The sequence below is a fragment of the Gossypium hirsutum genome, chromosome A06 (genome assembly GCF_007990345.1).
Source record: "Gossypium hirsutum isolate 1008001.06 chromosome A06, Gossypium_hirsutum_v2.1, whole genome shotgun sequence".
Taxonomy (NCBI): Eukaryota; Viridiplantae; Streptophyta; class Magnoliopsida; order Malvales; family Malvaceae; genus Gossypium; species Gossypium hirsutum.
The window spans coordinates 78,080,171-78,104,056 of record NC_053429.1 but is presented as its reverse complement, the minus strand read 5'-3'; the positions used below and the strand labels follow the sequence as shown (position 1 = coordinate 78,104,056).

The following is a 23,886-nucleotide window of genomic DNA, read 5'->3' as shown; positions in this document are numbered from 1 at the left end:
TGAAAATTTTATATTAAGTAAATTATAGATCTAAAATATTCTATCATTGTCAAGTAACTTTCTTTATCTACATATTGATGGGGCTAGGAATGTGAGTACAGGTTAGCCTCTGCTGACGATGTGGTGTGAGATTAGTCTGTGGAGTAGATTGTTGGGTTTAACCATAATTTGGGTGATTGCTTAATTTTTTATGTTGAGTTATTGGGCATATGAGATGATTTACTTTTATTACAAAAAAGAGGCATAATAGGGCTTTGGTTTAAAGAAATTGTTTAGAGGTGGTCAAAACTATTCAAAAAGGTTACTCTATGTCTTCAAATTCGGCTTTACTTCGACAAATTCAGCAAATGCTATAAAGTAGAAATTATTGAGTGATAAAACATGTCTCTTGGAAATGTAGTCAAGTTGCAGATTTTATAACTAAATACAAAGCTTTTAAATATTTTTTATTCACTTTAATTTGATATAGTATTATTATTTTATTAAAAATATTTATTTAGGGTGAAATTCGAACCCAAAATAAAAAAATTGAAAACTAAATTTCAAAATGTAGGAATTGTATATGAATTTTGAACCAATCTTCTCCAACAAGTTATTATTATATAGATTAAAGTACTAAAAAGAAAGATAAAGGGGTCTACTACTTTGTTTCAAAGTAATTTCCCCTCTCCGTCTTCTTCCTTTCAAGGACTCCCTATCTTCTCTCTTCTTTGCATGGCCAAACCCATCCCTTTTCTGTCTATCTTATCTCTTCATCTCATATCGTGTTCATTATTCTCACAACATTGATTCTGGAGTAGGAATTAACTTCATATCCTTAAGACTAGATTTCAATCTTCCACATTTTAAGAAATTAACAGGTCTTTCTTTCTTTTCTATGTTTTCATTTTCCATTATTTTTTCAATTGATTGTAGAATGTGTTTAGTTTTTTCTTCTTTGTTTTTCGTTTTAGGGTTTAGGGTTTTGTTTGTGCTATTGGTGAAATGCAACTCTTATTGAGTTGTTGTTCTTCCCATTTTCTTTGTATACGTGATAAATTAGCATTTTCTGAACTTTTTAATTTTTTTCCAGATTAATTTGTTCAAACATCTGGAGGTCACATGGAAACTGGAGGATCATTGGTACAGGCAATAAGAAAGCCCACGCTTACGCCTAAAGCTATTATACACCAGAAGTTTGGAAGCAAAGCTTCTTATACGGTAGAGGAAGTAGAGGAACCTACTCAAAATGGATGCCCAGGATTGGCTATCCTTCAGAAGGGGCCCTGCCTTTATCGCTGTAGCTTGGACCTTCCAGATTTTACTGTTGTGTCTGGGTCCTTTAAGAAGAAGAAAGATGCTGAGCAGTCTGCTGCTCAGATTGCCTTGGAAAAGGTTTTAATCTTCTTGGTTTCCATACTGATTTCCTTATAATTCCAGGTTGATAGACGTGGCAGTAGCTGCATCGATTGCTTTATTGTGAGTTTTGGTGATATTTTGTGGAATATATAGTGAAATTCGATAAAAAATAAAGAGCGTTCTTTATGCCATTTGCAACTATTGAATAGGTGTTCCTTGGTTTGTTGCTGGGGTTACAAGGTTGTATCTTGGAAGCCATTAGTTTGAAGTAAGCTTTTCTTGATGAAAAGTTTTTGAGGATAAATTGAGTTAAATTCAGAAATTATATATGTATATATATATATATATTTACTTGAACTATCGTCAATTTTTTATTTCAGCGCTTGAAGTTTAAAAGTGAACAGTTAGGTAGTCAAACATAAGGCAGGATCCTTATCATTTCAGAATTTTCTGATGTTTACAAATTCTTCCAGATGTAACTCAAAAGACAATGGCAGTTGATGCACCTTTTATGTTAGACCATCTACTTGTTAATTCTGTCTAAATTTTATGTTGCACAGATATTTAAAATTAATTAGGTTAATGCCATTGTCAGTTTATAACCATGTAAATGATTGTTAGGGGATGCAGTATTCTCTTTTAATACTGAATATGTCCCTTCAGGTCTGATTCCCTTTCTGAGTCTTTGTTCGTTAGAGGTTGCTATCCTGTTGTCATCCTATTAAGCTTTAATTTATTATCTGCTTTCTTTGATGATAATATTTCAAATTTCTTCATCCTCCTCATCTAGATATGCTTTCATTTTCAAATAAATATCTCAAAGCATTTTCCCAGTGATACAGGTATTTGTTGTTACTCAAGTTTGACTTTGCTCTTTGGAAGCTTGTAACCAAATTTTATGCAAGGAACATAGAAACTGATTGAGTATCTCAATTTCTTAGTAATCTGGTATCAACTGCCATAGCTGGCATTTAACTCATGCATATTCCTGTACATTTCTGCCCGATCTTATAAATTGTTAATTGTTAAGGTATTTTCTCGGGGCTACCATCAAGGTACAATGTCAGGGTATTTTCCAGATTGTTGTACTGAGACCCTTGTTCATTGAACTGTATCTTTGAGTTTATAATAACTTTGGGATATATAAGTCTATGTGGATGTAACATGTTTTATTTGTCTTTCCAGAAATGAATAGTGTGAACTGAATTGTGATCGTTTTTGTTTGCATAAAACTTAAACTAAACTTATGAATTTGACATGATCATATTTTATTTCAAGCTTTAGCAGTTCTATCATTTGTGTATAGTGAAGAATAATTTTTTAAGCTTGTTTTCACTCATAAGAGCAAATTATTAGTTAATTTCTCATATTTTCCAAGCAATCTTCAATTTGAAGTGTCACTTCTTATTTTTATCTTCTTATATTTCTTAGTTTTTTTCTTTTTTGAAATTTCAGCTTGGCATCAATCTTTCTGCTGATAGTCCCACTGCAGAGGAAGCATGGAGAGAGTTGATAGCTCGTGTTAAATATATATTCTCGAACGAGGTTGGTGGACTATTTTTTTGTTTGGTGTATTGCAGTGGGTTTGTGCATTTCCAAGTGCATTAGTAGGGGGTTGTGTGTCTGTATGCATGTATATGCTACTTCTATTTTTTCTTTCTCAAACTATACACAACCAATAACCGTGACACATGTAAACATGGAATTATCTGGACTTTTGTTCTTTTTTCACTGTACATCAAGAAATAATAAGTTTGCATTGAACTGTACAACTTTCTACTAGAATAGGAGAAAGGACTGTAGATAACAGTATATAGTATTTATCATACTTCTGCTTGCAGGGAGCTTGGGTAAGATAACTTTTCCCGACTTTATCCCAATTTTAACGAGCTAGTGTGAAATTTATTTATTTATTTATTTTTAGCGAATGCATTAGCTTCCTGACTCATCTTTACTAGGTGAGTTCAATAGAGTTGTTTTTCTCTTCGCCTCCTTTTCTGTTGGTCCTCTCTCCAAGCACAAAATATGTAGTTGCAATGGCCAGCTTTTCTTGACTCTGCTTTATTTACTCATTTATGAAGTTTTCATCTCTTTCTCATGCATTTATGTTAATTTTATCTATTTTTTTTATATTGTCAGGGAATAGTTTTATTTCTTTAAATCAAATAAAATTTTCATTCTGATCTTTTCTATCTTTATTTTTTTTTTCAATCATTGAATAAGTTCCTTCCAGCTCTTCATCCTTTGAGCAGTCATTTCAAAGCGGCTTTACGCAGAGTTGGTGATCTTAATGCTTCAGTTCCTGCTTCTGTTATTGCTATATGTGACGGAAAACTTAATAATCTGTGCAAAATAATTAATCCTACTGTGGAGTCTCATCCTCTCTTGGTCTTATCATATATTATGAGAGCTGCTGCAGGATTACCAGAGTTGGTTGTTGGTGCTGAGGGACAGCTTTCGATTTGGAGGAAAGATCCTTATCCTCCTAATGTCATAGAATCATCAATATCTCAACAGTCTGATGTTGCTGAAAGCATTACAACTATGGCCATATACATACCATGTTCACCTGAAAAGGCTGTTGAACCGGTGATTCTTAATATATCATCAACAGGTTATTACTTTGATGTTATTGCACAAATACTTGGATTATCAGATGCCAACATGGTTTTGGTCTCGAGGTATGTTGAAACTGTTATATGACTGGTGATGCCTGAAATGGCAATTCTATGTGTGAAATATGGTCCTTAAGATCATGTGTCCTCTGTAAGGAACTAACTGTCTTTATTTCTCAACAGGACTATTGGTAAAGCTTCATCTGAAACAAGATTTTACTTTGCTGCTCCCAAGTCATATCCTCTAGATATGTCATCTGATCTTTTAAATGCTAAAGTTGTTCCGTTTGGAGGACCTTTGAATGCAAGGGCCAGCTCTCTTTGTGGTCAAGATATATATGGGGATTCAATTTTGGCATCCATTGGTTACACTTGGAAAGGCCAAGATATTTTCCATGAAGATGTCACCTTGCAATCTTATTACAGGTTTCTTCTTCATTTGCATACACACTTTCTTTTGAAACTATTTCATCTGTTAAAGGCTTTTTTCTATGTTGGGGGTTCAAATTAGCACACAGGGCTTCTGAAACCCCTGGCTGCTAATGACCTCAGCTGATAAGACTGTTAGTATGTCTTACCTTGATATGTTTGAATTTTAAGGGCAATCAAGCTCATTCTTATCTTTTTTTGGAGTGCTTTCTGGATAGAATTCAATATCAAACCATAGGAAATTTTGATAGTTACAGCTACGTTTAGTTCTTCCCATGTCATCTTTCTAGCTTATGCAACTGTAAGCACAATACTACCTCAATGCACTGACCTAAGAAAGGAAGTGAAGAATTTCAAATAGCAAAGCTTTGCATTTTCATAAAACAAGGCTGCTTGAATATATAGGAGAAATATGACAACAGGTATGATCCTCAATTTTAGCAGCAAACTAATCCCTTAAATCAAGGAAAAAATAGATCTAGAGAAATTTTAGGAACGGCCTTCCTAATCTCTTTATTTAAACATAGATACTACCCAAACAAGGAAATATGAAATAAAAAAACTAATTAGAGCCTAGAGATTAACTTCGGAATTTATAGACATCACCAGCTGCTGGCTCTATTAGTAAACTCCGTTAAAAATTTTCCAAAATCATTAATACCTAGATATATAAATGGAATTTCAGTATACATTCCTCAAACCACTTTATTTTGCTCGTGTTGTGGCAAAAAATTCCAAGTATTTTAATTTCATTGGAAACCAAGGAGTAAGGTATCAATTGCCCTGGAAAGCTTTTCCTTAACTCAGTTGCTTAGTAAGGCACAATGAATGCTTCACTGACCGTTGATGAACTGTCAAGTTGTTGGAAGAAGTGGGACTGAGGGGGTTCTCTCTAGATGTGCGAGCCAAGCCCTTGATAATCTGGCCAAACCACCTTAATTTTCTGCAATTTGGCTGCTTATTCAATCAGTTATCTGCCTTTAGTGGTATTCTTGTATGATGCATCTGTTGAGTTCGTCACTATTCGCTTTATATTTTTTTTGGCTGGACTTGTGCAGGATGCTTATAAGTAAAATACCAAGTGGAGTTTACAAGTTGTCCAGAGAGGCAATACTTGCAGCTGAGTTGCCCCTGACGTTTACTACAAAGACAAACTGGAAGGGTTCCTTCCCGAGAGAAATTCTCAGTTCATTCTGTCGCCAGTACCGGCTATTAGAACCTGTTTTTTGTGTCTCAAGTATTCCTTTAAAAGTATCATCGGAGTTGTCAAGATCAAACAATAAACCTGGGGTTTCAGAATCAGCTGATCAAGAGAGAGAGTATACCAATGAAAATGAATCTGTTGATGTTGACCCAAAATTGGTGGTATCGGGAAGCAGTTTTACTTGTGAAATAAAAATATACTCCAAGTGTCAAGATTTGATTTTGGAGTGTGCACCCAATGTTTTGTATAAGAAGCAAAATGATGCTGTCCAGAGTGCTTCCTTAAAAGTTTTATCATGGTTGAATGCATATTTAAAGGACATAGATATGTCTTTGGAGAAAGAAAAACAATTAGCCAATGTCTTTGATATTAAGTTTTATCGACAAATCTTTTTCAAGGAAGTTGTAAAATGCCTATCTGTTTGTAACTGTCAGCATAATGAAACTTTGGGAAGGAAAGAACCTGAATTGAATGGTGTGGTGGAAAATGATGCGAGTTATATAAATATAGAAGGTACAGATTCTGATCTGTGTCCATCTAATGGATCCCTTTTGTGCGTATGTTATTCTGTATCTTTAGTGACAAAAGGTGAACTTCAGAAGGAGCTTCTTGAAAGTATCGAGGAGTTTGAGTTTGAGATGGGGACTGGAGCGGTAATTCCCTGTCTTGAAGCTGTTGTCTCCCAGATGTCTGTTGGCCAGTCTGCTTGTTTCTATACAGAGTTGCCTCCTGAAGATTTGGTTTTGGCTGCAGCTAAGGATTTGGCAAATGCTCTTGCATTCTTAACTTCACGTGAGTAAATACATTGGTTAAATGCTAAATAATAGTTGATAAATTTCCTTGTGTTGATTAGGGATGTGGATTGCCTGCAATGCTTTGGCAGTGTCTAAATCCGTGTTGTGTGTTGAAAAAACGTATCACTTAGATTAAAAATTGTTTTCAGTGACCAGGGAAACAAAATATATTATGTGCATGAGACACTTCACGTGGTAATGCTAATGTCAGTTAATATGCGCTTCATTAATTTCAGTTGTATGTACAATAGCAACTATATTTGTAATCTATAATCACTTGAAGCTTTAACGCGGCAACTAATGTTATTAGCAATAAATGGAGCTTTTATAATTCTTTTAATAGCGTTTTGCTTTAAAATGGTTGAGAGGTCTAAATGGCTATACATGGTTTTCTTTGCATAAGCTTGCTGCTTGGAGTACTCGATCATCTTGTTACAGGTGACAGAACCCCCAGAAGACAGAATGGAGCAGGCACTTTTCAACCCACCACTTTCTAAGCAACGTGTCGAATATGCAGTGCAACAGATTCAAGAATTTTGTGCTACTTCTTTGGTATTTATCTTGTTTCCTCGTTTTTGCAGCGTTGATAATAACAAGCTCAGCTTGACATCATGCTATGTTCTGTTGCAGGTTGATTTTGGATGTGGCTCTGGTAGTTTACTGGAGTCTTTGTTGGAGTATCCAACTTCTTTGGAAACAATTGCCGGAGTTGATATTTCACAAAAGAGCCTCAGTCGTGCAGCAAAGGTGTGTTCCAGTGTATTTTGGTTTCACGTATGGCCAAATGAATTTGAGGTCTCTTTGAGCATTATCTGAAAGATATGAATAAAATAAATTATTCCATTCTTGCATATCATAAATGTGCAGATAAGGATTTTAAATCATCAGTGTGCTATATTATTCTCTCGCAAGTTAAAATGTGGCTAAGTATCTTTGATGTCTTTATTACACAGGTTCTTCATTCAAAACTAGTCATGAAGTCGGATTTTGATGCACCTTGTAGGAGTATAAAATCTGCCATTCTTTTTGATGGCTCTATTACAGATTTTGATTCTCGGTTGTGTGGATTTGATCTTGCCACATGCTTAGAGGTATTTAGAACTAACCCTCTTATTGAACCTTTGCATGCAAAAACACTGGTAATTAATGCTACACTGCTAATTGCTGATTGTGTTTTTAAGAAACTGTGGTTGCACTAACCATTTGTTATGTGTTATATCTTTGTAAAAAGCTTAAGCTCACCTACATATGTTCAATTCTTCTTCCTAGCCTAGTGTTTGGAATATACTTTCCATTAGACCTGTCACTGGACAAGTCTGGGGGGTTTGGATTTTGGATCAGGTTAGTTCGAGGGTTAGGTATGAGTTATTTTTGATTCAGGTCATTTTGAAAATGGGTTCGCCCATTTGAGTTCAATCTATTTATTTTTTAAGCCTAAATTAGACTCAATATTAAATAGAATTTTTGATCGAGTAATATTTTATTATAATTTTATTGGAAGATAAAAAATAAAATATTAAAAATAAATAGAATATTTGTGTGCTTTCAATTGAAGTTAATTTTATATATAGATGAAAAAGAATGTGATTTTACTTTTTACTAAACTGAAGTGTTTTTACTTGACGTTCCATTATATGTAATCATTGGTTCACTACTTCACTTTTAATCAAATTCCAGAGTCATCTCAATTTCAGATTCTATACTCGAAGATTTCAATTTCAAATTCTCAAAGTCAACTTTTTTCTGAAGTCAATCCAATCTAGCAGATTGCAATCAACCATGAGCCATATATGTAATATATTAATTGCCAAAAGGCCATATGGATCCATGACTGTTTGTGATAAGAAATTCTGTGGTGATATTATGAGAATGAATTATTAACTAACAAGTCAAAAACAATATTCAAATTTTATGTGGATTTGTAATTTGAAATCTTAGAACATTTTGGTTACGTGTTAGTAGGTGTGACTGTGTTTATAATCTATCTTTCACTTGATTTTAGATTGTTCTTTTTTAGCTATTTTAGAAAGTAGCATTTTCTTATGAAGTTTAAAATAGAATGTCTAAAAGCATCAGAATTAGTTTATCGAACTGTTTTCAATTATTTTTGTTTTAGAATGATTATTATTGTTCTATTTAATTAGTTTGCAAAGTGAAAATAAGAGAAAAAAAAAGATATTTATAATAAACATAAAAATTAAATCCTTTTATAATTGTAGAAGTAATTTGTTTTTATTCTATTTTATCATAATTAAAAATAAAATTATTCAGATTATACAAAATTGTAGTAAAGAAAAAGTACTTTAAAAGATAATTTAGAGTTATAAAATTAGAGTAACAATATTTTTATATTTATTATTTTTATTTAATCATAAAATCAAAATAGATTAATAATTTATGTTATATTTCTTATTTTTGTGAAATTAATGTTCTGTAAAAATCAAATTATTCTTATTTTAAGTTTGTGCAAATTTGAGTTAATTTTTTGGGTGATATGAGTTCTATTGATTTCAGACGTTGATTTTTTTGGGTTAATTCAAGTTGGATCAAGTTTGGATTTGGATTGGTTAGATGTATTTTACTTCTTGTCAGATTTGATAGGTTTATTTTCCATGTAAAAGCTAATATTGTCAGCCGTGTCACAGCATTACCCATTTTCACATATTTGTTCTGTACGAACAAGATTGACTAAAACATACGTCTTACCTATAACAAGAAATTCTGGAGTTCATAATATATTTTCTTAGTTTTATTTATTGCTCTTAAATTTTGACTATGTTAGGTTATGTAGACTTCTAGTGTTGTTAATATATATACCTAGGTGTTGTGCCTTGGTGGACAACGAAAGTGTCTTATTCTGTTTCGGATAGGGACATTTGATTGGGTGCACGCTTGGTGCATTTAGGCTTGCTTTTATGTCAGGCGTTGGTTGCAAAAATCAGTCTGATTGACTATCTTCTTAGTATCTTCTTTCGTTAATTCTACCTTAAATAGTAAAAAAGGGGGATTCCAAACTCTATATTTGAGTATCCAACAACCTGGGGGACCATGAACAAATCGTGCATATTATCCAACTAAAGATTTTTTTTTTTTTTTTGCATATTTTAGGATAAATTGGACTGTTGCTTTGAGTTGTTATCAAAATTATTTCTTGTAATCTTATATTTTATCTACATAGACATATATTAGAATACATACATATACAGTGTCTTACTTAGGGTAACAATTCTTTATGCCTTATGCCTCAAGCAATATAATGGTTTAGTGCCTAGAGTGCACAAGACTTGGCAACACTAGTAGAACAACATATTAAATGGTGAAGAGCTTTAAAAATGTTTGAAATAGATATTGAACACCATAAATGTGGATACTTGTTGGGAAGATGAATACCAATGGGACATGATACTTGAATTGGCCAAAGGAAAGGAATGAAAAGAAATCATTGTGCCATTGTCTACGTATTCCCTTACATTGTTGTCAGAAGACCAAGTAATGAACTGGCTGTAGAAAGTATTCTCTTTCATTGTTGCCAAAAAACCCAAGTAATAGACTATGGAAAGCACAGAGTGTAAATTTGATTACTGATTTCTTAAAAGTGGTTCCATCAGGTAATAGAAATATTTGAAATTCAGGATGACGATATTTATAGGAAACCTTAAATAATTCTTCTTGTTGTGCCATATTATTGGTTGTGCCTAACTTTTGAAAATTTGACTGTAGGTTTTTCTTGATAGGACTATTCAGAAAATTTCATAACCTATATATAGTTTTATGTATATTTACTTGTGATATATTTCTATTATTTTATATATGAAGAGATATATGCATGTTTACATGCACATTTGCTTATATATTGAAGCTCTTTGGCCCCTGTAATTAATCATAAGTCATGGGTGTAACTACTGGGACCAAATCCTTAGGTTCTAATGTTTGGTGTATAAGATTGGTGCAGCACCACTGCTTATGTGATCCTTGAATACAAACGGAATGGCCACTAGTTCCAACTTCTTGGGTTTAAAAGAATAATAGATTTTATGAAAAATGAAAATTTGTAACTTATCCAAGGTTTCCAATTGGGTTGATTGAAAAAGGGGTCTGAACAGCATCCGGGGTATATTTTCTACTTTAGTGTTGAAAGCTAATCATATCATGTTGATGTTAACAATAAAAAGAATGCAGTTTGCTTTCTATTGTTCTTGATTGCAGCTTACATTTTTAAAATAAATAGGTGATTGAACATATGGAGGAGGAGCAGGCCAGTCTGTTTGGTGATATTGTCCTCAGTTCTTTTCGTCCAAGGGTTCTTATTGTTTCGACTCCCAACTATGAGTACAATGTTGTTCTCCAGAAATCCAATCTAACAAGCCATGAAGATGATCCGGAGGAGAAGATTCAGTCACAATCATGTAAATTTCGCAACCATGACCACAAGTTTGAGTGGACAAGAGAGCAGTTTCAACATTGGGCATCTGAATTAGCTGTTAGACACAAGTATAGGGTTGAATTCAGTGGGGTTGGTGGTGCTGTTGATCTGGAACCGGGATTTGCTTCACAGATTGCCGTCTTTAGAAGGGTGTTTCTACCCGAGGATGCTGACGGTCTGAAGGATGAAGATTCGGTATGGCAATACAAAGTTATATGGGAGTGGAATAGAAGTAAGCCTCCTCTGACAAATTAATAGATAAATATTTTGAATTTAGTTTCGCAGTAGAGGGTTATAACTATAAATTTTGACCATGGTAAAATAGCCGTCAAATTTATACATATTGTGTTGGAATTCCTTAAATTAAGCAGATTTTCTACCTTAGTTCTAGGAATTTCCTTGTACTTTAGCCATAATCAAATTACTAATTTTTAGGGATAGGCTAATTTCTAAAGATTATTTCCTTTTTATTTTTCCTGTTATTCTTTAAAAGGCTGTAGTCAGATTAGAAGAAATAAGAATAATTTTTCTTCCTAAATTTGTACATGTTATCAAGAGCATCAGGAATTCAGTAGATCCTGCTCTTTCTTCTCTTTTCTTGTTCTGTTTTCTCTGTTAGAAACTCTATTCCCATGGGTGACACCGAAAATTCCTATGAGACTCTTCATAAACTTCGGCTAACCAAAACTCAACTTGAGGCTCTTCATAAACTACTCGGGACTCCTACAGTCAGTGGGTCACTAGCTATTCACGGTACTGCTTTAAATACTACACGAACCTATCACAACTTCCTGGATACTAGACTCAGGTGCATCCGACCACATGACAGGTAATCTAAGTTTGTTTCACACCTATTTACCTTGTCATGATCACTCTCGGATTCGCATAGCTGATGGATCTTACTCGCTGGTGGCTGGAATGGGGACAGTTAGACTTACTGAAAATTTTTCCCTTGATAAAGTTTTACATGTTCCAAATCTTTCCTATAATTTACTCTCAATTAGCAAGCTTACCAAGGATGAAAAAGTACTTGTTGAATTTTCTGCTTTAGGTTGTGTGGTTCAGGAACAAGAATCGGGGAAGATGATTGGCACTGCTAAAGTTGATGATGGCTTATATGTTTGGAACAAACACAGTTCACAAGAAGGGATGGCCTTATCTACATCAAAAGAAGATTCTATCATGCTATGGCACCGTAGACTAGGACACCCAAATTTCATGTACTTGAAGAAATTGTTTCGTCTACTATTTCTAAATAAGAAAATAAGTTCATTGAACTGTGAAGTTTGCCAACTGTCTAAAAACACTCGTGTCCCTTATCCTTTGAAACCTTATGTTCAATTTCAACCTTTCTCTTTAATCTACAGTGATCTATGGGGAGCCAGTCGAGTAAAAAACATCACAGGGGCTAGGTGGTTCATAACTTTCATTGATGATCACACTAGAGTTTGTTGGATCTATCTCCTTAAAGAAAAATCCGAAGTCTCTAGAGTCTTCAAAAATTTTCATTCAATGATTCGAACCCAGTTCAATTCAAATATTCACACCCTTAGAACTGATAATGGGAGAGAGTACTTTAATTTTATCCTAAGTCCTTATCTTTCTGAGCAAGGAATCATACATCAAAGTTCTTATCCTGACACCCTTCAACAAAACGGGGTTTCTGAGAGGAAAAATAGACATCTTGTAGTCGTGGCTCGTGCTCTTATGTTTACTATGGGTGTACCAAAGTATTTATGGGGAGAAGCTCTCCTCACTGCTTGTTATCTTATAAACCGACTCCCATCTAAGGTATTAAACTTTCAAACACCTTTACATACTCTTCAAAAAAGTTTTCCCTTGTTTCGTGTTCCTAATTTCCCAACCAAAACATTTGGTTGCAAAGCATTTGTCCACAACCATCAACCTAACCGATCTAAACTTGATCCTAGAGCCAACACTTGTGTTTTTATTGGTTACTCACCTACACAAAAGGGTACAAGTGCTACTCTCCAACCTTACACCGGATGTTTGTGTCCTTTGATGTTACTTTCTTCGAAAATGAGCCATATTTTTCAGCCTCTCATCTTCAGGGGGAGATACTTAGTGAAGATGAGACCTCGAGCAATCTTCTCATTATACCTTAAGGTTCTATCAGCCCTACCACCATTACAAAACCTGTTGAAAATCCTACAGCCACTGTTATTCTTGTTTTGGAACTTGTTTTTCCTGTTTTGGAACCTGTTTTTCCCATCTCCACTGTTCAGCAACAAGAAACAAGGGTGATTAACCATACTAATGAAGAAAAACAGCCTACTCATTTTGAAAAACAAGAAAAAACTCAGGGGCTTCGTGTATACTCTTGGAGACATCAGCTGCCTGAGACAGAAACAACAGTGCCAATGCCATCTTTACCCGAGGACTGTCTTGAGGAAGAAGTTTCACCTCCTTCATCTTCCATTTATCTTCCAATTGTAGTAAGAAATGGCACTAAGAGCTGCACGAACATCCCATTTCTCGGTTTGTATCTTATGGAAACTTGTCTAAATCCTACAATGCCTTTGTTTCTAATGTTGACTCTATAGAAACTCCAAAAAACATAGAAGAGGCTCTTAAGTCAACCAAATAGAGGCAAGCTGTGTTTGAAGAAATAAAGGCTCTTGAAGACAATGGAACTTGGGAAATATCTAAACTACCTATTGGGAAGAAGACCGTGGGTTGTAAGTGGATTTTCACCACAAAATTTAAACCAGATGGGAGCATTGATTGATACAAGGCTAGACTTGTGGCCAGGGGTTTCACTCAAACATATGGGTTGGACTATGAGGAAACCTTTGCACCGGTGGCCAAATTGAATACTATTCGAGTGCTTCTCTCAATTGCTGTCAACTTAGAATGGCCTTTGATCCAATTGGATGTAAAGAACGCTTTTCTCAATGGAGAATTAAACAAAGAAGTCTACAAGGATTTTCTGCTTGGATTTGAAGGAAGCAAAGGCCAAGTATGCAAGTTGAAGAAGTCCTTGTATGGACTAAAGCAATTCCCTAGGGCTTGGTTTAATCGTTTTTCCAAAGCCATGACTAGTAGACATTATACTCAAGGTCAAGCTGATCACACCTTATTCTATAAACACTCGGATAATGGGAAGTGTTGTATTCTTATTGTCTATGTAGATGACATAATATTAACAAGGGATGATTCTATTGAAATTGAAAAACTAAAAGAGTTCTTAAGTCTTGAGTTTCAACTTAAAGACTTGGGGAATCTTCGATATTTTCTAGGAATGGAGATAGCAAGGTCAAAGGCAGGTATTTCAATCTCTCAAAGAAAGTATGTTCTTGATCTACTTTCTGAAGTTGGACTGTTGGGTTGCAAACCAGTCGAGACTCTTATGGAACCCAACCTTAAATTAGGAACTGATAAGGATGGAAAAGAGGTAGATAAGAGGAGATATCAACGGTTAGTGGGAAAATTTATCTATATTTCTCACACTCGTCTGGACATAGCTTTTGGAGTAAGTGTCATAAGTTAATTTATGCATGCTCTTAGGGAGAAACATTTGGAAGCTGCCTACAGGATATTGAGATACTTAAAAGGGACTCTTGGTAAAGGGTTGCATTTCAAGAAAGATGTAAATCGAAGCATAGAAGTCTATACTGATGCAGACTGGGTAGGGGTAGTTAATGACAGGCGTTCCACAAGCGGTTACTGCAGCTATGTTTGGGGTAATCTCGTGACATGGAGGAGTAAAAAGCAATTTGTTGTGGCACGAAGCAGTGTTGAATCTGAATATTGAGCTTTGTCCCACGGTATATGTGAAGGAATGTGGTTACAACGGCTAATGGGAGAACTAAAATTATCCTATACAAAACCTATAACATTATATTGTGACAACTAGGCAGCAGTTAGCATAGCTCATAACCTTGTACACCATGACCGTACCAAGCATGTGGAAATTGATCGCCACTTTATTACGGAGAAAATTAACAAACGGGAAGTTTGTGTTTCATATCTATCTACAAGACAACAAGTAGCAAAGACGTGTTAACCAAAAGCTTGAGTAGAAAAATGTTTGAAGAAATTATGGGCAAGCTGGGTTTGATTAACATCTACACTCCAGCTTGAGGGGGAGTGTTGGAATTCCTTAAATTAAGCAGATTTTTTACCTTAGTTCTAGGAATTTCTTTGTACTATTAGCCATAATCAAATTACTAATTTTTAGGGATAAGCTAATTTCTAGAGATTATTTCCTTTTTATTTTTCCTGTTATTCTTTAAAAGACTGTAGTCAGATTAGAAGAAATAAGAATAATTTTTCTTCCTAAATTTGTACATATTGTACATGAGTAGAAGTCTGCAAAGCTTTTGAATTTATTATTTCACATTCCTCTATACGATGTTTCTGCTATTGAATGTGATTTATCCTTTTTCTTTTATAAATAAAAGTGAATATGCCCTGGCTGGTTTTCCTTATATTTAAATTTTAATGGGACAAAAGCGTTGGTGAGAATTGGGACAAGCAGAAGAAGCTTGCTTTGGAGTTCATTTAAAAGTAGTGCAAGGTTATTGCAGTTCTCAAGCACCATAAACGTTTTTATTTTTTGGAGGGAGAGAAATCGGGAAAAATGAATTTGGGATAGGTGTGTTGAGAACATGGGAAAAATGAATATGTTGCCTCATAAGACAACAAATGATATGGATCACGACCGTATATAACTTTGAAGTTTTTTGTAGTGCAGAGTGGAAAAAGGTATTTTAAAAATATTCAGCCCTCGGTACCCATGCCACCTGTCCCTTTGAAAAATCTCCCACAAAACATTGAAGATACATTGTCACAGTACGGTTGACCACCTCTGTCTACCCATCTGTCTTAGGGTGGTAAGAATGGAGAATTGAAGTTTGGTTCCATGCAAATGGAAAAGTTCCTTCAATAATGCACTAGTAAAAACTGTATATTTATTGTAAGTAAGAGTCTTAGGTAAGCCATGTAAGCAAACAATGTATTCAAAAAATACTTGCACTGTTGGAACGATTGCATAATGTTGTGTAATTAGAAGGAAATGGGCATGCTTTGAAAATTGGTGCACCATGACTAAAAAAATAGATTTACCCCAAGATTTGGGTAACTATCAATAAAGTCCATGGAAACATTAAATCTCATGGAAAGTTGAATTTTTATGTTTAACAAACCCAATTTTGCTAATTTTTGCTACTGAGTCTGTGATTTTTGTTTAATTTTATCAGGTATGTAGTTGGAGTATCAAAATTCGAGTTAGCAAGCAAATCAAGCTAAATTGGAACACAAGCAATAAAAGGGGGCCGAATTGAAAATTTTGAGAAATTTATGTTTGATTAGATTTTTTTATTTAACTTTGTAAAAGTTAGATTTAAAAAATTTTTGATATAAAATCTGATTTTATATGGTTGGTTGTTAGATGAATTAAGCTAAATTTAGCATATGAAATGTATATAAATACCTTGTATGGTGGCTTTGAGAAACAATTGAGATTGAATAAAATATAATTTGTTTTCTCTCATCTTTTTCCATTCATATGTAGCATTAGGAAAACCATTTTGCCATTTCATTTCTTTTTCTTGCTTTTGGTTTCACTGCTTTGTAAGCCCTTTTTCCTTTTCACCTATCACGATTCCATTCAAATCCACTTTCAAATTCTAATTAAGTATGATTAATTTCATGCTCAACTAATTTCCTTTTAGCTTTAGCTCGATTGTCATTTTGACAAAAAATCGTGAGGTATGAACCTAAAATAAAAACCTTTTCAACACGATATTTGCTATTTTTCCGATATATGAGATAGTCACAATAACCCCTTAAAGGTAATTCAATTTTAATTCAAAAAGCATGCTTTAGGTTGGAATTGTTTGGCATACAGTTGGGAAAACGAGATGTTGTCTGCCAAGTTTGAATTCTCACGAACAAATTGACGTGTTCAATTGGAAAAAGCTAGTTGGATTTCGTCAAGGGAGATAGTGATCGAATTTAAATGACCCACGCGGTTGAGGCTGTTAATTTGAGTTAGACTTTTCTAGATCATTAAGTTGCCAGGATCTTAAATTGTTGACATGCGTTACGTGGTTAGATAATCAGTAATGGTTGGTTTGTAGGTCATACTGGAACCAACTACACAAGGAAAAATTGGCTGTCAGGGCATCCTTAATCGTTATAACCAACTTATCGTTTGGAAAGGAAAATCTACTTTTAAGGATTGGTTTGATTTTGGAGTGTACCGAAGTTGAGGCTAAGCATTCACATATTAATTTACCAATTTGATTTAATTTCCTTAACTTTATTTTGCTATCATAATTATGTTATTATTTTATTTTATATTTGTTTAATTTATTTTCTTTATAAACTAAACTCCCCTATTTTATTTATTTTACAGCTTTGCATGCACAGGTCGGGGGCACGACAGTTGCCTAGACTCAGAAATCTGGTCACGTAAACAAGAATATTAGGAATCTCAGTCTCTGTGGGATTGCCCCTACTACTCTATACTATTATTTAATTAAGTTAGAGCATAGAAAATTATATTTTATGGTTTCAACGCCTATCAAATTTTGGCGCCGTTGCCGGGGATTGAAAATTATTCTAATTTTCATTTATTTTACTTATGACCAGGTTAGAATTGGGAACCTTAGAATTTGAACTGAAAATCGAGAAATTAGCTCGAACGTTACAAAAAGAAGCTACTCGACGTAGAAAACAACCGCATGTGAGAGGGAAAATAAGAAGCACTATCTTACATAGAAGCAATAAACAATATACTCAGTGAACCAAAAAGAAATGGTGAATCAAACCGTTCGATAACTTGCTGTGGCACTAGATGAGCAACAACCGTTGTGTATAACTTATTCAACGGGAGGAACATCATTTGAATTAAAGTAGGGCTTAATTTATTTATTGCCCACTTTTCATGGTTTGAAAAACGAGAACCTCCACACTTATCTTAATGAGTTCCACATGGTTTGTTTAAGCATGAAACCTCAGGTAGTAATTGAGGATCATATTAAACTTCGAGCTTTTTCTTTTTTTAAGCTGACTCCACTAGAGAATGACTATTTTATTTACCTTTAAGATCTATTAATACATAGTCTGATAAGTTTCGTTTGTTTCTTGACAAGTTCTTCGCAGTAGCTCAGGCAGCTGAATTAAGAAGAGATCTTGACGGAATAAAACAAAAGGAGACGAAATCACTTTATGACTACTGGGAGCAATACAAGAAGTTGTGTGCAAGTTTCCCACAACATGGCCTAACTAAATAATCACTTATTCAATATTTCTATGAGGGGTTACTCCTATGGAAATGAAGATGATTGATGCAGCTAACGGAGGGGCACTTGTTAGCATGACTCCTCAAAGAGCAAGGGAATTAATTTCGATCATGACTGCGAGTTCTCAACAATATCGACCAATTATAGAACCCATGAGAAGGGTTCATGAGCTAAGTACTCCATCCTTAATAGTTAAATTGACGAGCTGACTAATATAGTTAAAAAATTGATTGTAGGAAAATAGAACCCAGCTCGGTTGTGTGGGATTTGTGCCATGTTAGATCATCCAACAAGCTCGTGTTTGATTTTACACGAGGACACAACAACACAAATAGATGTCGTTGGGAACTTTTGAGGCCCACCTCAAAGGCTTTATGATCCACATTCGAATACTTACAATGTAGGGTGGAGAGACCACCCAAATCTAAGTTTTGGATTGAATCAATGTAACAACCAACTATACCAACCAAGGCCATCTCTGCCTCAATAGTATCAACGCCCAAAGTCATCTTTTGAAACCATAATAGAGAGGTTAGCTGTTAGCATCGAAACATTCCAACAAAAGGCTGAAGCACACTTCCAAGAAATAGATCAAAAAATAAGTAAGCTTGCTCTTACAGTTAGTCATTTAAAGACCTAAAGGAAATTGCCATCTCAAACCGAGCTGAACCCATGAAAAAATACGAGTGCTATGATCATAAAAGATGGAATGATTTTAGAGTTAGTACCTGACACGAGTCATGATCACAACATTAAACGAGAAGAATATAAATCTGAATCAGTAGCTCTCATGGAGTCGACACCATTGAAACCATTTGTGTTACCACCCTCATTCCCTAGAAGGCTCGCTCAATGTAAAAGGGAGTGAGAAGGGAAAAAGATCCTTGAGACATTTCAAAAGGTGGAAATTAATATCCCCTTACTCGATGCGATAAAACAAGCTCCACACTATTTGAAATTATTAAAAGAATTATGCACTGACAAGAAGAAACTTTAAGGTAGCGAATGGGTAAATGTAAGAGAAAACGTATGATTTAGGTGCAAGTGTAAGGACAATGTATGTTTTCTATATCTTGCAAAATAGGTAATGTTGGCATAAAGAAAGCCATGTGTGATTTAGGTGTATCTATTAACTTTATGCCTTTATCTATTTTTAAATTGCTAAACAACGGGTCTTTTGAAAGAAATAGGGGTGATCATTCAGTTAGCGGATAGGCCAATTGTGTATCCGGAAGGGGTGTTGGAGGATGTCCTAGTCAAGGTAACTGAACTAATTTTTTCAGCAGATTTTTACATCATCAACATGGAGGGTGACAATTCAAAAAATTCGTCGGATATTTTACTCAGTAGGCCATTCTTAAGCATCACACATATGGAAATTGATGTTTGAAGTGAAACTCTAACTATGGAATTTGACAGTAAAGTGGTCAAATTCAATGTTTATGAGGCGATGGACCACCCTAGTATAATGAGGAATGTCTCTAGTATCAATATTATTGAACCCTTGACAATTTTACATTTTGAATATAATGAAGAAGATGAATTACAGAATGTACTTTGCAAGAGTTTAGATATCGATGCTTTGGAAAAACTAGAGGAATTGGTGGCAATTAAGGAACCAATTCGTGAAGCTGTCATTTTCATGGAGGCACCACAGTTTCTTAGAAGTCAAGGTAAAAATTTTGAATTGTCTCCTTTCCAAACTAAACTTTTGCCTTCCATTTTGTAGGCCTCGGAATCAGAACTCAATCCATCAATAATGAAGGAATTCAGAAAGTGCTTCAAGGTCAATGGGCAAAGGTTGAAACCTTTTTACAAGAACTTCCAATTGCACATGGTGGAAGAATTAATTCTCAAGGAACCAAACGAAAAACACTCAATTCGTCAAACTAACGCTATTATATTTTAAAAAAATATTATTATTTAATCTATTTTAATATTTTGCTTTCTAGGAATAATGATGGAGGCTTGAATCTCACATATCCTCGCTATATTGCAAAGCCGTCATTTCTACCACCCTTTGCCAAATTAAACATACACGGTGAGTACACTTGATGCTTCTCTTTCTCATTCTTTTAAAATTGCACATTGAGGGCGATATGGGTTAACTAAGGGGACATGTCATGTTATTTCTTCTGTGTATGTGTTAATTTGTATACTAAGATTATTCCTTGATTCGTTTCTAAAATGAACTTCCAAGTCTTATGCTTAGTTTATTTAAATAATTAGGTGATTCATGAATAACTATTGCTTACTTTGATAAATAAAGTATTTTTGAGAGTTGAAAATGTTATGGCTAAGTCAATATTTCATAAAAATTGTTGGCTCGTTAAACTTGCCTAATAAAAGTGCTTAGTCTCATTTTTAAAAAAAAAAGGGAAAAAAAGTGCTCTTTAACCTAGCAATTAATTATTTTTGATTAACTAATTGTTTGCATTACGCTTGGTTGAGGAAGGAGATTTGATTTTGAAAAGAATTATCGAATGATTTCTAGTATAGGAATACATATCATGCTTGAGGAAAAACATCGGCTAAGTAGGGGGATTTGATAACAAGCTGAATTTGTATGTTTAACACACCCAATTTCGGTAATTTTTGCTACCGCGTCTGTGATTTTTGTTTAAATTTATCAAGTACGTAGTTGGAGCATCGAAATTCAAGTTAGTAAGCAAATCGAGCTAAATTGCAGCACAAGTATTAAAAGGGTGCTAAATTGAAAATTTTGAGAAATTTATGGCTGGTTAGATTTTTTTATTTGACTTTGTAAAAGCTAGATTTAGAAAAAAATTGATATAAAATTTGATTTTATGTGGTTGGTTGTTAGATGAATTAAACTAAATTTAACATATGGAATGTATATAAATACCTTATATGGTGGCTTTGAGAAATACGTTTGAATTTACACTTGAGATTGAATAAAATATAATTTGTTTCTTTTATCTTTTTCCATTTGTATGTAGCATTGGGAAAACCATTCTGCCATTTCATTTCTTTTTCTTATTTTTGGTTTAACTGCTTTGTAAGCCCTTTCTCATTTTCACCTATCACCATTTCATTCGAATCCACTTTTAAATCTCAATTAAGTCTGATTAATTTCACGCTCAACTAATTTCCTTTTAGCTTTAGTCCGATTGTCATTCCGACAAAAAATAGTGAGATATGAACCCACAATAAAAATCTGGTCTTTTCAACTGCTCTTCTGAATCTGGTGTCTTGGTTCTTGGAGAGTGTGACTCATGCGCCACACTAGCTTCGCAATGAAATCTTCATGCACCAATGTGCTAGGGTGCGTGCACAATATTTTCAATAGTGCCTCCCTACTCTAACATTGACTTTGTTTTCTAACCATGCCAGGTGGTTTTTGTTGTTGTTGTTGTTTAATTGGTTTTAGTTTGAAATTTTTTTGCGTTTTGATACTCTTCGAAAATTGTATAGGGGGTTTTGGTGTTTTGGTTTTCTTTTTGGGTATTGACCCAACTTTGGTAGGGTTGATTAATTTTGTTAGAATGACGATGGAGACCAAGTTTCCTATCAGTGAGATGGTTCTAGCCTTATCTAAAATTACAGAACATAAATTCTCTTACTTTAATTACTTTGATTGGAGCAAGACATTCTGTAAGTACCGATGGAGTATTTGTTAGAACTATCAGTTAAGAAAATAGTATTTTTAGGCATAATGAAAGTTAAAATTTTTTAAATCGGTTTGTTGTGATATTTACAGCAACAAACTTAATTGAAATTGTACCTATGCTTTGTACGGGACGGTTTAAAGTAACAGCCCGATTTTGGGCCTAGTCGGAACAGTGGTTTCGGAACCACTAATCTGAGGCTAGAGAAATTATTTTTAATATTATCTTATGTGTTATAACATGTTTATATGAGTGCATGAAAATTTTGATAAATTAATTTTAGCGATTGTGAGCTAAATTGCGAAAAAAGACTAAATCGCATAAAGGGAAAAAGTTTTATTTTTCTAGCAAATGGAGTTAAATAGCTAGAGAATCATACTTAGGGGTATTTAAAGGGAAAATAGACCCATTTCAATAGGGGTGGCCGGCCATAGAGACAGAAGAATAAAACAGTCAAAATTAGGTGGAGTTGGTAGCTTATTTTGACTAGAAATAAGAGAAAATAAAACAAAAAGGGCTTCATCTTTTTACCATTCATCTTCTCCACCGAAAATATCATCAAGAAAGGGTTTTTTGAAGCTTGAAACTTTCAGCCATTAAGTTCTCTCATAAGTAAGTTATTTTGATGACTTTTCTTTATAATTTTTGTACTTTTGGGACCATTGTAGCTTAATTTAGCTAATGGAGGGACTATTTTGCAAAATGGTTGAGAGTCTAGGGTGCTGGAATTTGAGTACTCATGTTTTTTTCTTAAATATTATGGAAGAAAATGAGTTATGGTTGTTAAATAAACAACTTTTGTGAAAGGATTTTCATGAAAACACCTAAAATGGACCATTTTGTGAAGATTGTAAAATGAGTGAAAAGTGTGTGTAATAATTGGAATTTTGGGCTACTTCTAGTATAAAAAGAATTCGGATAGGCTTGGTTAGTGAGAAAGTTTGATGAAAATTTATTTACTGGCGTAGAGGCAAAATCATAATTTTGTGAAAGTCTAGGGGCAAAATGGTCATTTTGCCAAAATGGTCATTTTGCCAAAATGTGGGTTATAAAATGTCTTGATTATTGTGATGATTAAAATAGTAAATTTTATCATTATAGATCAAGAAATACGAAATCCGGACCTAGACTGGGGGAAAACTAAGCTACTGGATTAAAAACTGATTAGTCGCCCACATTTTGTTTACCGAGGTAAGTTGTATGTAAGTAAGGTAACTTTATCGTTATTATGTATTGAATGATTGATTTTGTATACTATGGTTGAATATGCTTATGAATAATGCATGGTGAAATTTAATGTGGTAAATTCCCGGTTGAGCCTAGGAATAGATTGGCTATCCATGCCATGACAATTGGGCGATATGTGTGCTAGTGTAAGACCATGTCTACCATGCCATGACAATTGGGTGATATGTGTGCTAGTGTAAGATCATGTCTAAGACATGGCATTGGTGTTGATATGTGTGCTAGTGTAAGACCATGTTTGGGACATAGCATCAGCCACTTTATGAGAGCTAGTGTAAAACCATGTCTGGGACATGGCATCGGCGTTGATATGTGTGCTAGTGTAAGACCGTGTCTGGGACATGGCATATGCCACTTTATGAGAGCCAGTGTAAGACTAGTGTAAGACTAGTGCAAGACCATGTCTAGGACATTGTATTGGCCACTTTATGAGAGCTAGTGTAAGACCATGTCTGGGACATGGCATTGGCGTTGATATGTGTGCTAGTGTAAGACCATGTCTGGACATGGCATCGACCACTTTATGAGAGCCACTGTAAGACCATGCCTGAGACATGGAATCGGTATTGAGACGATAGCTAGTGTAAGACCATGTTTGGGGCATGTCATCGGCCTTGACATGTGAGCCAATGTAAGACCATGTCTAGGACATGGCATCGACAATTTACCCTTTTGTGTGAGGCTTATCGGATATCCTTTAGTATTCCAAATGGTTTCACAAGTTATTTAAAGTTTATGATAAATATATGGAATGATATAATCATGTTGTGAGTGGTACAAGTTCTTTTTTCGAAACTCATGAGATACGAGTCTAGTTATGAGGCTTTAATGGTAAGGATAACATTGAGTAAGTTCTATCTATGAGGGTGATTTCAGGACAATCTTATAATCTGTGACTGATACTTATCTATGAGGGTGATTTCAGGACAATCTTATAA

General features: G+C 34.4%; 1 protein-coding gene across 6 annotated transcripts; it reads left to right on the top strand.

The window, feature by feature from the left end:
* Positions 1-396: 396 nt before the first annotated feature.
* LOC107962954 (small RNA 2'-O-methyltransferase) lies at positions 397-19,941 on the top strand. 6 transcript variants are annotated; one of them, XR_005928196.1, is made up of 12 exons: positions 614-860; positions 1,073-1,374; positions 2,794-2,883; positions 3,562-4,019; positions 4,137-4,379; positions 5,441-6,378; positions 6,784-6,932; positions 7,011-7,127; positions 7,334-7,471; positions 10,609-11,035; positions 17,186-17,790; positions 17,925-19,941. XR_005928196.1 is itself a non-coding variant. In XM_041114711.1 (11 exons), the coding sequence occupies exons 2-11, from the start codon at positions 1,102-1,104 to the stop codon at positions 13,066-13,068; spliced, it is 4,047 nt and encodes a 1,348-aa protein (XP_040970645.1). In that variant the 5' UTR covers positions 397-860; positions 1,073-1,101; the 3' UTR covers positions 13,069-15,510. The 6 variants fall into 6 exon arrangements, 5 of the variants coding, with proteins under 5 accessions (XP_040970645.1, XP_016755027.1, XP_016755028.1 ...); XM_041114711.1 differs by lacking the exons at positions 17,186-17,790; positions 17,925-19,941 and adding an exon at positions 11,855-15,510 and having other exon boundaries at positions 397-860; XM_016899538.2 differs by lacking the exons at positions 17,186-17,790; positions 17,925-19,941 and adding an exon at positions 16,026-16,318 and having other exon boundaries at positions 577-860.
* Positions 19,942-23,886: the final 3,945 nt, after the last annotated feature.